The sequence below is a fragment of the Sturnira hondurensis genome, unplaced genomic scaffold (assembly GCF_014824575.4).
Source record: "Sturnira hondurensis isolate 20B ecotype Veracruz unplaced genomic scaffold, ASM1482457v3 Scaffold0007865, whole genome shotgun sequence".
Taxonomy (NCBI): Eukaryota; Metazoa; Chordata; class Mammalia; order Chiroptera; family Phyllostomidae; genus Sturnira; species Sturnira hondurensis.
The window spans coordinates 10,039,787-10,052,046 of record NW_028080496.1 but is presented as its reverse complement, the minus strand read 5'-3'; the positions used below and the strand labels follow the sequence as shown (position 1 = coordinate 10,052,046).

The 12,260-nt window shown below is 53.1% G+C and overlaps 1 protein-coding gene across 3 annotated transcripts in view; it reads left to right on the top strand.

The window, feature by feature from the left end:
• TTC23 (tetratricopeptide repeat domain 23) overlaps nucleotides 1–12,260 on the top strand; it is a 47,451-nt gene that overhangs the window by 17,238 nt on the left and 17,953 nt on the right. For all 3 annotated transcript variants that reach the window (XM_037053720.1, XM_037053721.1, XM_037053719.1), the window contains exons 6-7: nucleotides 329–506; nucleotides 9,446–9,551. In XM_037053720.1, the coding sequence (XP_036909615.1) occupies nucleotides 329–506; nucleotides 9,446–9,551 (284 nt within the window). The remainder of the gene's footprint in view (nucleotides 1–328; nucleotides 507–9,445; nucleotides 9,552–12,260) is intronic.

The window sequence follows — 12,260 nt, the reverse complement described above, 5'->3', positions numbered from 1 at the left end:
TTTTTTTTTTTTTAATATTTTATTTATTTATCTTTAGAAGGGAAGGGAAGGAGAGAGGAAGGAAACATCAATGTATGGTTGCTTTCTGGTGCATCCCCTGCAGGGAACTGGCCTGCAACCCAGGCATGTGCCCTGACTGGGAATCGAACCTCGATCGTCTGGTTCGCAGGCCCGCGCTCAATCCACTGAGCTACACCAGCCAGGGCTCGAACCGTCGACTCTTGGGTTCACAGGCCTGTGCTTAATCCAGTGAGCCATACCAATCAGGGCTGCATGTTCAATATTTTCTATTTTAACTATTCTAAAAATAATCCCTTTGATTTCTTAGGATGTATCAAGGCCAGAAGAAATCAAAAGAAGCTCTGCCCCACTACCAAGAGGCTCTAGAATACACTGAGATGAGTAAAGGAGAAAAAAGTCTGGAATGCGTGCCAATACTCAGGGAGCTGGCAGGTGCGGAACAGGCCCTGAGACAGCACGATGCGGCCATCAACCATCTCTTACAGGTAAGCGGCAACCTGCCGGCCGCCAAAGCTGTTCTAGGCCCGAAGGCTTTTCGTAAACACAAGCAACGTAACAGCTCTGAGAATGCCTGGCTTTGCTGTGTGTGCTGATAAGCAGAGCCCATGGCCTGGGACGGATGTTCAGCAACTATCCTTGTACAGACAGCCAACGGCCCGGTGGGTGCGTGCGGGATGCTGGTCCTCTGTTTCCAGGTGCCCATTCCACAGACAGCCCTCGAGTCCCTGAAGGTGGCGTTTCACATACCAGGCGCATGGTCTAAGCTTCTGTGATCGAACCGATTAGGGCTCTTTTCTGCTACACGCCAAAGTCTTGACCCGAAGCCGCTGGGAGTTGGCATCCTCTAGCCGCTGCTCTACTTTGCTTTCATGAGGTTACTCTGTGAGTGTGTCGTCAGAGTGTGCCAGAAAAAACTCCTGATCGGATGGATATCAGGACAGAGAGATGATTTTAAGGAGTCAGTGCACGTGCTCGTGGGGGCTAGCAGGTCGGAAACCCACGAGGGAGGCAGGCCGGCTGGAGCGCAAGGCAGAAGACGGTCTCGAGGGAGAAACCCTTCTTTGGGAAACCTCTGCTTTTTGCTCTTTAGGCCTTTAACTCCTGTTGTCGTGGGTAACGTCCTTTACTCAGAGTCTCCGGACTGGAAATGTTCATCTCTGCCGCAGAGGGCGATCCCAGCAACATCTGGACCCGAGTTGGCCTCAACAGGGGGCCGCTGTAGCCTAGCCGAGCTGGTCCGTAAGATTACCCATCGCAGGGAGTTTGACATTTTTGTGTCGGGTCATCTGCTGAAAGCACATTTTAAATCGTTTTCGAGGAGAACTCTTTCCTGTTAAAGTTGTAAAATATAGACTAATTCATGCCCGTTCTTTTCCAATGAGATACAATGGCCCTCAGTACCTCTCTCAGGATGGTACTGAGAGTTCTTTATGGTTATTTTTAAATGTATCTGACCTTTATATTCCCACCAATAGGTTATTAGTGCGTCCCATTCCATCACTTTATCTGGATCCCCTCTCTTAAGTATTACCACCACCCTGGGACATTTTATTATTTCCATTTTATGGACAGGGAAGGTCAAGTATGAGAACAGTGGAATGTCAGGCCCAGGGGTGCCATTCGTGCCCATCAGTGGCATGACCCAGACTCAAACCAAGTACATTTCAGAGAAACTGGTCCAGCTGGTGCGTAGAGAATGGATTAGGGAGGAAGCGCGGGAGTGAAACTGGAGGGACCAACCAGGAGGCTGTGGAAGAGGACAGTGGCTTGAACTAGGGAGCCGCGGGGATAATGAGAAGCCGGTGGGTTGGACAAAGACTCGGGAGGCTAAACGGGTGAGGCACGGGGGCTGATTGGCAGTGGGCACAAGGGGGAAGGGGGAGGGCCAGAGACGGCTCCTGGTTTTCCGGCCTGAACGACTGAGTGGGTGTTCGCGGCCTTTACACTGGGGGAGTGCGTGGCACTGGGTGTGGAGGGATGGCGCACGCAGGTCATGAGGGCTTACTGCCTCGTGGGCCACCGCTGGGGAGGCAGACAGGTGAGAGTGACATCTGCTCAGTTCGATGGCGAGGCCCAGAAGCTCAGCCGTGAGGTCCGGAAGTCAACTCCTCGGACACAGTAACTGGGTAACCTGGGGAAGGACACAGATGCATTTGCAAGAAAAACATGAGAAACGGTGAAAATCAAGGAGATACCATCTAGCCCACAGGTGGCAAACACAAGGCCCATGGACCGAATCCGGCCCTCCACCTTGTTTTATCCGGCCCAGCACCTTGTTTCTGCCCAGCGGCAGTGCCCAGCTCCTTGCCCCTCATTAAGGAGTGGTTACATGTGTACAGTCCTAACATTACATTCCGCCCTTGGAAGGCAACAGTGAGGCTGACGTGGCCCCTGGTGCAAATGAGTTCAACACCTCTGTTCTAGGTCTTTTGAGTCCTTTTGTGGTTAAGGAGGACAGGCGTGGGGAGGCTACGTGAGTTCACATTCATAAAGCGCTTGGCACAGTGCCTGATATACTGTGATACTTGGGAACATCTTAAAAAATTCTCTTTCCTTTGCTTTTCTTCCTTTTCTTTTCCTTCACTGACGACCTGGCTGTGGGAAACGTGGAGGCAATTGTAAGCACAGAAACCCGATCGTGGAGTGAGGTTGTAAATGTAGGCGCCTGGTCCCAAAGGTGCTAGGAGGCCCGGCCAGATGGAGGCAGGAACGTGTGCCTACGCCTGAGGTCAGTCAGAGCTCGGCATTCAGAGCACTGTGAGGTTTTGAGTCTCAGGGGGGTTCTGTATCCAGGCGAGACGGGAATACTTGCATAATACTCATCAAGTTGGGCAGGTTGTTTGTGTGCTTGAGGTTCCTAAAGATGACAGTATGCACAAATACTTGCTGATTATTATTAGAGAGATTGCTTGGTGAAGTCAAAATAGCGTTGGCTCTGAAATCAGAAGATCTGACTTGGAGGTCAGAATCTTCTCTTTGATTGTACAAGTCATTTAATTTCCCAAGAAAAGAAAAAAGAGCCCTGGCTGGTGTGGCTCAGTGGATTGAGCACTGGCCTGTGAACCAAAGGGTCGCAGGTTCGATTCCCAGTCAGGGCACATTGCCTGGGTTGAGGGCCAGGTCCCCTGTAGGGGGTGCATGAGAAGCAACCACACATTGATGTTTCTCTCCCTCTCTTTCTCCCTCCCTTCCCCTCTCTCTAAAAACAAATAAATAAAATCTTTTAAAAAAAAGAAAGGAAAAAAAGACCCTTATCCACTTCACAGAACCACTCAAAGGTTCAAGACAGAAAGTGTGTTGTTCCCATACAAGCTACTTTTATTTATTAACGCTGGTTATTAAACATTTATCAAGGCTCCCCCCCTTTTTAGGGGCTTTACCTAAGGCTCAGAAAGGTTTCGTGTGTCCACAGCTCTCCAGGGGAGCTCATGTCGAAAAGCCATCTATTAAATGTGCACAAAGAGAAGGGGTTTTATTAATTTCCCATCTTGTTTTCCACCCTGCATTCCTTCGAAGTGAGAGAAGCACCCAGAGAGAAAGGCCTTTTATTTCCTGCAGAATGTAGAGAAGTTCCAAAGTATTTTAGGAACTGACCCATTAAAATGGAGAAAAATAAAAGCGAGCCCCACCGAGCCACCCCTGCTGGGGAGGCAGCCGTCCCAGGAACAGATCAAAGAGCTGCCACAGCCCATCGGTGCCTGGGCAGCAGGGGGCTCAGAGGAAGCCACACAGATGGGATTGTTCCTGAGACGCCCCCTGGCAGCTTTTGGCTGGGGAACCTTCTTTTCCTATCTAGAAGAAAAGTCACAGGGTTTCGTTCCCCGGAGCCAGAGCGCTGCTTGTGGCGCGGGTGGGGGTGGGGGTGGGCAGGCGGCTGTTTTCAGGGGGAACACGCCGCACCGCGCTGGCTCCTGGGCCTTCTCCACAACTCTGACCCTTGACCTGCATCTCCCTGTGGTTTGCTGAGCAGCGTTCCTGCTGCTGCTGCTGAGAAGTTCCCAGGTTTAGGGAAGTCTGATGGGCAGACGTAAGGAAATTATTTAGCCTGCAGACGTAAGGAAATTATTTAGCCTGTCAGGTACTCTGCCAAAGACGCGGAGGTCAGGAAATCCTGATGCGGGTTCCTGCCCTGGATGTGTCATTGGTTGTGGCCGGGCCCAGGCCACGGCTGGCTGGTAGCTGCTCACCCCCTGCTCGGGGCAGGTTCCGGCTGCTCCTCGGATGGCAGCGCTTCTGATTGGTTCCTGTGTGCTGGAAAGTGCTGGCGTTAATTTCAAAATCTCTGAGAATATCGGCCTTTTTTTTTTTAATTAGAAAAGATACAGGGTACAATTACGATGTCATGCATTATGGAAATGTTCTAAGAATGACATCACCCAGGCTTCGTACTGTTTCTTTTCTAACGATAACTAGTTTTTAATAAAACACTATTTTTGTATGTATATTTAAAAAATCAAGCCATATGGAAAAATACAAAGGCGTGACTGACAAGCCGTTCCAGGCCTCCTTTCCCCAAAGCAGCTGCTGCTGCCCCCTGTAGCAGCATCGTTCCCGGGAGTATGTGTAGATTGGGAGGCAGGCAGAGGAGGCAAAAGAAAAACTGATGCATTCGAGATTGTGACAGTGAAAAACTCCTCCGTGATGAAACACAGGCAAGTCCAAAAATAATTGTCAAAGCGGGGAAAATGCAGAAAGAGTTCTTAGAAAATCTATAACGCAGCTCTGTATAAATATGGACAAGAGAAAAGCACGGATAACTTATAGCAGCAGAAACTCAAAAGGCCAGTAACCACACAAAAATAATCCTTAGCCCCGTTTTGTCACTAAAGAAATATCATTGAACCTAGGAGGTGCTGTTGTTCACCTACCTGTGAGCAAAATGAGGAAGTTGAAAGGTGCCCTGTGATGGCAAGAGTGTGGGGAAGCCTGTGGGGAAGCGGACGTCCTCACACCCTGCTGGTAGGAGCGGGGATTGGCAGCTCGCTGGGGGAAAGCAACCGATATCCCCTGTCCAGTTTTAACATACAGCGATCCTTCGACTCATCAGTGTCAGACACGTACCTGACAGAGAGCTGTGTGTGAAGCTCTCCGGGCAGTGACACAGTGTCGTCGGCAACAGCGGAAAATTAGAAATACCCTACCCTCCGCTCATAGGGGACCGGTTATAAAATTATGATGGAATACTCTAGAGCAGGGGTGTCTGACTCACCCCCTGTGGGCCGCGCGCAGCTCAGGATGGCTGGGGATGCCGCCCAGCACAGCATCGTAAATTAACTTAAAACATGAGATTTTTTGTTTGTGGTTACATGTCGCAGTGTCTTTAATGTGGGGCCCAAGACAACTCTTCTCCTCCCAGTGTGGCCTAGAGATGCAAAAAGGTTGGACACCCGTGCGAGGCACTAAAGAGAAGGGGATGCTGTGTAGGCTCTGACGTGATGGATGTTCAGAGTGTATTATTAATTGCAAAAGCCAGATGTGGGCCAGGATGTTCTTTGGGTCGACAGCTGATGAAATCCCACCCTGCCGTGGGCTCTGGGACTGATGGAAGGTTCGGGGGTCGGGGCCCCGCCTGCAAGGAGCAGCCTAGTTTGTGAGAGGGGCCTTAGCTGGGTCATCACGCAGGCGAACCTCAAACTACAGCCACCATGTGCGCCGCAGGGAGAGAGAAGTACCAGGTGCTGGCACCCCCAGTAGGGCCTTCGATAAGGTGGCACCCCAAAGGTGGAGGGGAGGAGAGAGCCCAGAGGGCGGGGCGGGCGATGAAGCTGAAATAAAGGTGGAGCCAGGTTATGACCCTGTGTGTGTGTGCGCACGTGTGTGTAAGAACATGTGCCTATCTACGTGTGCGTGTCTGTATGGAGCACCTCAGTGTTTCTGAGAGGACACACAGGACACTGGACAGCGGTGACCTGTAAGGAATCAGACTGGGAATGGGGGGAAGGGAGGGTGACACTCACAGACAGGAGGGAGGGGGCATTTACGATATTGTTCACTCTTTTCTCCCACTTAGGGTTTAAAAAATTATGTGCAGATGTGACTGTCCGAATGTAGACACATAGTTCCGTTGTAAGAAAGCACGCACATGGAACTACAAGAGGGCGAACGTACAAGCCCCCCGAGCGTCTATTTTGGCACTAACCTTACAGAGAGAGAGGAGGGCCTTTCCTCTCCAGCCCTCTGTAGGAGCTAAAATTGACAACTGGAGAGCCGCCAGTGAGGACTTTCTCTGACTATTAAAAGAAACTAGCTCGGTCCAGGGCCCTGAGAACTCCGTTTTCCAGTGACTCGTCCACCCAGTGAGTTCCCTTTCATCTGCTCCCCCAGGGAGTCCCAGCCGGTCTTTCTCTTAGCCAAGTCCTCCTTCCCACCACAGCTGCCCCACGCTGCTGTGGTGTGTGCAACCACAAAGGGCTTCCCCACTGGGCAGAGATAGGACAGGAAAGGAAGTGGCACCCTCGCACTTCAGCGTGACCCAATCTTGCACAGGGGCGTTCGCTCCGATGCTTGGGCAGGGCTGAGAGTGAAAGCTACGTGGCTCCACGGCTGGTTTGTTGTAAAGAAACAGGGAGCTCACACCTCGCAGTGGCCAGTGAACTTGAGCTTCTGTGGAATTGAGGCACAGCTTTGAGTCAAAGCAGGAAGCCAGGCCCTTGGTGGAAGGTGCCTCAACATCTCCGCACCCACCACCCGCAGCCTGTCTCCCCTCTGTGGCGTCCCTCTCTAATTAGTTTTGGGAGCTGCTCAGGTGGCCAGCCTCACTGGTCACCCTCCCTCCCTACCCAGCCCGCTCCATTTGGGGGCCAAGTCTACTGCTTAGCAACTCTGACTCCAAAGCGGTGATTCATTGCATCGACCAGAGGCTCAGCCTTCTGTGACACTGACCCTCTTCGTCACCAGCTGTTGGACTAGCCAGGCCTGCTACGTGGAGTCAGGGGCCTCAGTGTGAACCCGTGTTCTGCTACGACATGACCTGCAGCCAGGCGCTGAACCTCCCTGGGGCTTCCCTGCCCCCTCGGGAAACTGGGCCGATTTCCCTGTCACTGGCCAGTTTGAGATGAAGCGGGCTGGTGGGTGTCATTCACAGAGCACCGTGCCTGGCAAAAGTAGGTGCCTAATCTATGTGAGGCCCCTCCCTCCCCTTCTCTGCTAGCTTCTGGGCCCTCTTCACCTGCTTCCCTGAGAGCAGCTCCACTCTCCCTGCTTTGTCTGTTGGAGAGACATGGAAGATTCTGTTTGAGATCCCAGGTGGGGGGCGTCCTTCTGCTCCGAAACAGGAGCTTGAACATCGGTGCCGCCAGGGGCTTGGCGTCCTTTTGTAAGTGGCTGGCCCAGTGGCACGTTTTGGAAACAGAACTACATTAAGGTCCATAGATGGGGTCCAGTTGTTGTGTGAATCGGCCACAGTCTGTTCATTCCATTCATTTCCCGCTTCAGTGGCCTTCAGGGTGTTTTTGACATTGACTGTGGTGGACGGTGCACTGTAGGCTGGACCAGACAGGAAGGGCTGGCAGGAGGGCGTGGACGGAGAGTGAGCGTGGGCGGGGGGGGGGGCGGCGCAGGACCGGAAGCTGCTCGGCCACCTGCACAGTCAAAGGGGGCAGAAACAAAACACGGGGGTGGGATAAAGTAGGGCTGCAGCGGTGAGCGCACGCGCCACCCCGTGCATTCTCGTGTGATGAGTCACCGATGGCGGTATTTACTTGTGCCGCAGCTGCACACCTCCTTTGCCCACCCCTGTGGGAAGCCATTGTGAGTTTGAAGTCTTTCCTGGGCTCACAGGCTGTGCCCTGCAGCCCCGGGTTGCGGACGCAGTCGACCCAGGGCAAGAACACGGAATCAGCGTGATTCTGTCTGCATGTGGGTGGGGCCGGCTCCTCCCCGCCCTCTCCCTGTCTCTTCTTTGCCCAACGCTCAGAACACTTGGTCCTTTGACTCTGTCCCCCAGGCTTCTGTCCTCTCCACTTGCGTGCCATCTGTCACCTTTCCGGAGGGCCCCATATTTGAAAAGCATTTCAAGTCAGAGCCCCCGGCCAAACCGAGGATGACGGCTCTGGGGGCTGCCAGAATCTCTTCTTCGATTTATTTGTACCCCATGATAGCAAGCGTACTTCCTGTTGGCGTTTAGGAGTATGAACCCTGATGGATCAAACACGGCAAGACAAGAAAGGACCAGCGCCCCCCTTGGTCAGGGGCGGCCCCTGTCACGGGGAGTCTGGAGCTACTAACTCAGTGGGCTTTAGCATGTGACAAATGTGGTGACCGCCCACGGTCTACCCTGATGACTGTCTCAGAAACACATTCAACTGGCCATCAGAGGAGCCAAGCCCCCCGGGTCTCACTGCTTGGTGTGGACTACAAGGTTGCAGTGGTGTGGCTTTGATCTCCTAGGCCAGCTCCTGGGGACTTGTCGCAGCTCGTGGAGGCTCAGTGCATCAGAGGCCACCACTGAGTGAGCTGGCATCATTAGTGAGCCAGCCCCCCATGGGCCAGGGCGGGATGAGCGAGCAGCCTTCCTGACGTGGTGGGAGAAGCAAGTCACCCGTTCACTCAGCAACCTCTGCTTTCTCCCCCATCAAAAACAAGGGCAAGGAAAATTAAAGTGGCTAGCACGAATGAAAAAGAATTGAAGCACGCAGCTTAAATGTTAGTTGTCGGTGGTATGTTTGGCTGAACCCCATCTAGCGTTTTCTTTAAACTCATAGTGTGAACTCGCCCGTTACCTGCGGCAGGTGAGGAGTGACATTACCTTTTTTATTTGTTTCTGCATTTTATATTTTTATTTGAAGCGATGTATTTGATTTGCAAGGATTATCATTATTATATTACGATCACAGGATCATAGGGTTGTGTTTTTCTTTAAAGAATTTCAAAACAGGCTGTATTTTCAAGGCACCGAGCTGAACCTGGGCTGGGCAGCTCTCTCTCTCTCATGGGCCAGTTTGCAGAGAAGGCAGACAACTGGGCTGGCTGTTCAAGGCCTGGGGGAGGGATCCAGCTTTCTGTGGGGAAGGCCCCAGGGAGGGGTTGATCCCCGTGGCTGTGCTGACCAGTGGGCAGGGGCCTGGGCTTGCCCCTTCCTCTGCACGGCGCTGGCCCTTTCTAATCGATCACCTTCCTCCTGAATCCCTACCCTCTCCTCTGTAGCCGATGCTGCCCCCGTGGGAGCACACACTTCTAAATGGTTTACTTACTGATGGGCCCTGCCCACCTGGACTCAGCGCCCTGTGCTTCCTCCCTCTCTCCCACTGTACAATGCTTTTAAAGCCCACCTCTCCCACGAGGGGACTGCGCTTCCACATGAGTCACGTTGTCCAGCTTGCTAGAAAGTTCCTTGGCTTTCTGCTTATCGCTGTAAGCACAGCGAGTCCCCCGATGCTGCCGCCACACAGGTAAACAGGTGTGTTTCTTCTTCCCGCGGCGGCAGGCGCATCTCATCGTCCTGAACGGGGAGCCGTCTGAAGAGGAAGCTGCGGTGTCCGCACACTCCGTTGCCCGCGCTGCCATGGCTTCTGGGAGGCCGGAGCACCACGGTGAGAGCCTGCCTTCCGGGCGGGATGGGTGGGTGAGCAGGTGGGCGGAGCTGGGACACAGGCCCTCGGGGGAGCCCTTGTGGCTTTATCCAGCCATCTGTAGCGGTGTCCCTCAGGTCTCTGTCCCTGCTCAGCCTTCCTCTGATCTTTGACTTTCAAATACAGTTGATCTCCATCCAAACATAGCTTTTACAAGCCCCAGAGAAACCATGCTAGACCCACAGGGAAGTATCTGCTTTCACAGGTGTCTGTTTCTAAAGGTGGCTCAGCAGCTGCTGTGGCAGCAGGTGTGGCCCGCTGGCACCTGTGTCCAGTCCCGCACAGCGCTGAGCTCCCAGTCAGGACGGCCTGGCGTGGTTTCGGGACTCCCAGAGGAAGCTGCCCGTTGTGACTCACAGGGGTTTTCTTAGCTGCATGTAAAGGGCAGCGTGGCGAGCTTGGGGTGTTCTTTCCTCCCTCGCCCTGGGACCAGGCCATATAACAGGCCTCTGTGGACGGAGGACACGCGTTCCAGTGACTTGGTTTTTTCGGTCAGAATATTCAGGCACAGAGTACAATCCACAAAGAGGACCTAGGGGTATATTCCAACATGTCAGGTAAAGAGAATTGTAGAACAGGAAAATAAGGGCCGACGAGCCAGCAAACCCACTCTGTCGTTCCAGGGTGGTCTGGGGCTGGGCTCAGGGAGAGGGAGTGGAGCTCAGATGAGGAGGAGGCTGGTGAGGGTCAGGGATGGTGGGACAGAGGCCTCCATGAACCGCCTGCTCTGCGGGTCTCTGCTCCAGGCTGGGAATCCCGTCCGGGGCGGGGCTGGCACAGGAATTCGGGTTTACCTGTCTCTCTGGTCCTTCTTGTCGATTCCTTCTTCTAGTCTCCTGGAGCTTGGAGCAGCTCTCCGGGCTGGAGGAGCCTGTGTGCAGACAGAGAGAGAAGGCCAGAGGCCTTTCTGCTCCTCACTCCTTAGGACGCACCTTACATAACAATCCATTTCAGAACCTCTAAGGAGCCAACATTTTGAGCAGCTTAATGGTGCCTAAAATTCCTTTAATGGAGGGAAAGCCTTCCACTCCACAGCTGCTACAAGACACTTAAAATGCAAATGCACATTTGATGGAAACCCCTGGAATAGCAGGAGCCACAAATCTAAATGTCTGTAGGAACCAGCTAAGCAGTGTGAGTGAAGCAGGTAGTTATTAGAAGCAATGGCCCTGGCTGGTATGGCTCAGTTGTTGAGTGCTGGCCTGTGAACCAAAGGGTCGCTGTTTTGATTCCCAGTCAGGGCACAGGCCTGGATTGTAGGCCAGGTCCCCAGTGGGGGGCACACGAGAGGCAACCACACATTGATGTTTCTCTCCCTCTCTTTCCTTTTCCCTCTCTAAAAAATATAGTAAATAAAGTCTTTTAAAAATTAAGAAAAAAAGTAAGCAATAGCAGCAGCAAGCATACTTCCACGTGGCAGGTACCTGTTGGCTGTACAGTGAGAGAGACAATAGGGAGTGGTGAGGGCTGTGGCAAACTGGAGAAACCTGTACCCTGTCCAAAGTAAGCAGCTGTTACTCAGCTCCAGCCCATCGCCGCCATGTGGACGACAGGCCCATTAGGTCGGCAGACCATCTGCTTTTTCAAGAGAAAGCTGAAATCTGGATTTTTATGTGAAATCGGTTCATAATCAGTGGTAACTAACTCAGATATGTTCTGGGCTCTGAGTGAGACAGAACAAGTGTGAGGGCTGGGCCTGTATCCACAGAGCCTGATGTGATGAGGGGTGGTCAGATCCCATGGGCTCCACTGTGTGCCAAGGAAACTCCTGTGCATAGAATCTCAGCCCTGCCCTCCTGAGCCTACACCTGCCTGTGCTGAGTACAGTTTTTTTGTTTTGTTGTTAAAGAATAATTAATGAGAAAAAAAATGTTCTCGTCTGGGGAGTCTCCATGGCCAGCCTGCTGCATGCCCTTGGAAGGTATTGCCCTCTGATTTTTTTAAAAAAAAAGTCACTGTTAAGAAGCTGGCATGTTTCAGGCTTCTCGAGCTGCTTCCTTTGCTCTGAGGTGCGCGGGGGCCCCCCCCCCCCCCNTCCCCCCCCCCCCCCCCCCCCCCCGCAGCATTCCTCATGCAGACAAAACTGCCCTGGAAGTCACGGAGGAGGCCGATTGCATAAGGACTCCTGATTTGGGCTCCTGGAATGTCCCTAACCTGGGCCAGGCCGCCCCCCCCCCACCCCAGGAGCAGCCGTAGACAAACTTGGTATCCACAGCTCGCCCAGCCCTGCTCAGTGCTCAGGGCACTGGCCGTGGGTTTACAGCTCTTCTCGTAAAGGACATTATTGAGATGGAATGGGTTGGAGCCAAGCCCATCTCAGAGTAAACCTTGGAGAGGCAGAGTCTGCGGAGCCCAGGCAGCCTTGTTTGGAAGCGGCCCCATCCTCGGCCTGGGCCCCCGTGGCTTGGGGAACTCCTCAGCATCTAGAAGCATCAAAATGGAACAGGCTGTGTCCCGTCCGAGCCTTGGGGGCACAGGGTGGGACCCCTGGCTGTGTGGACTAGACTTGGAAGCGTGGGGTGCATTTTTGAGATATAATTTTCTGTGCACAAATACGCTCATCTCCCCGGCTGGTCCCCGCAGGGACCACCCCTCCCCTCATTTTGCACTGTAGACACGAGCTATGTATCTCATGCTAGGCTCTGTATCTTCATTGAGCTCCTCTTTTTC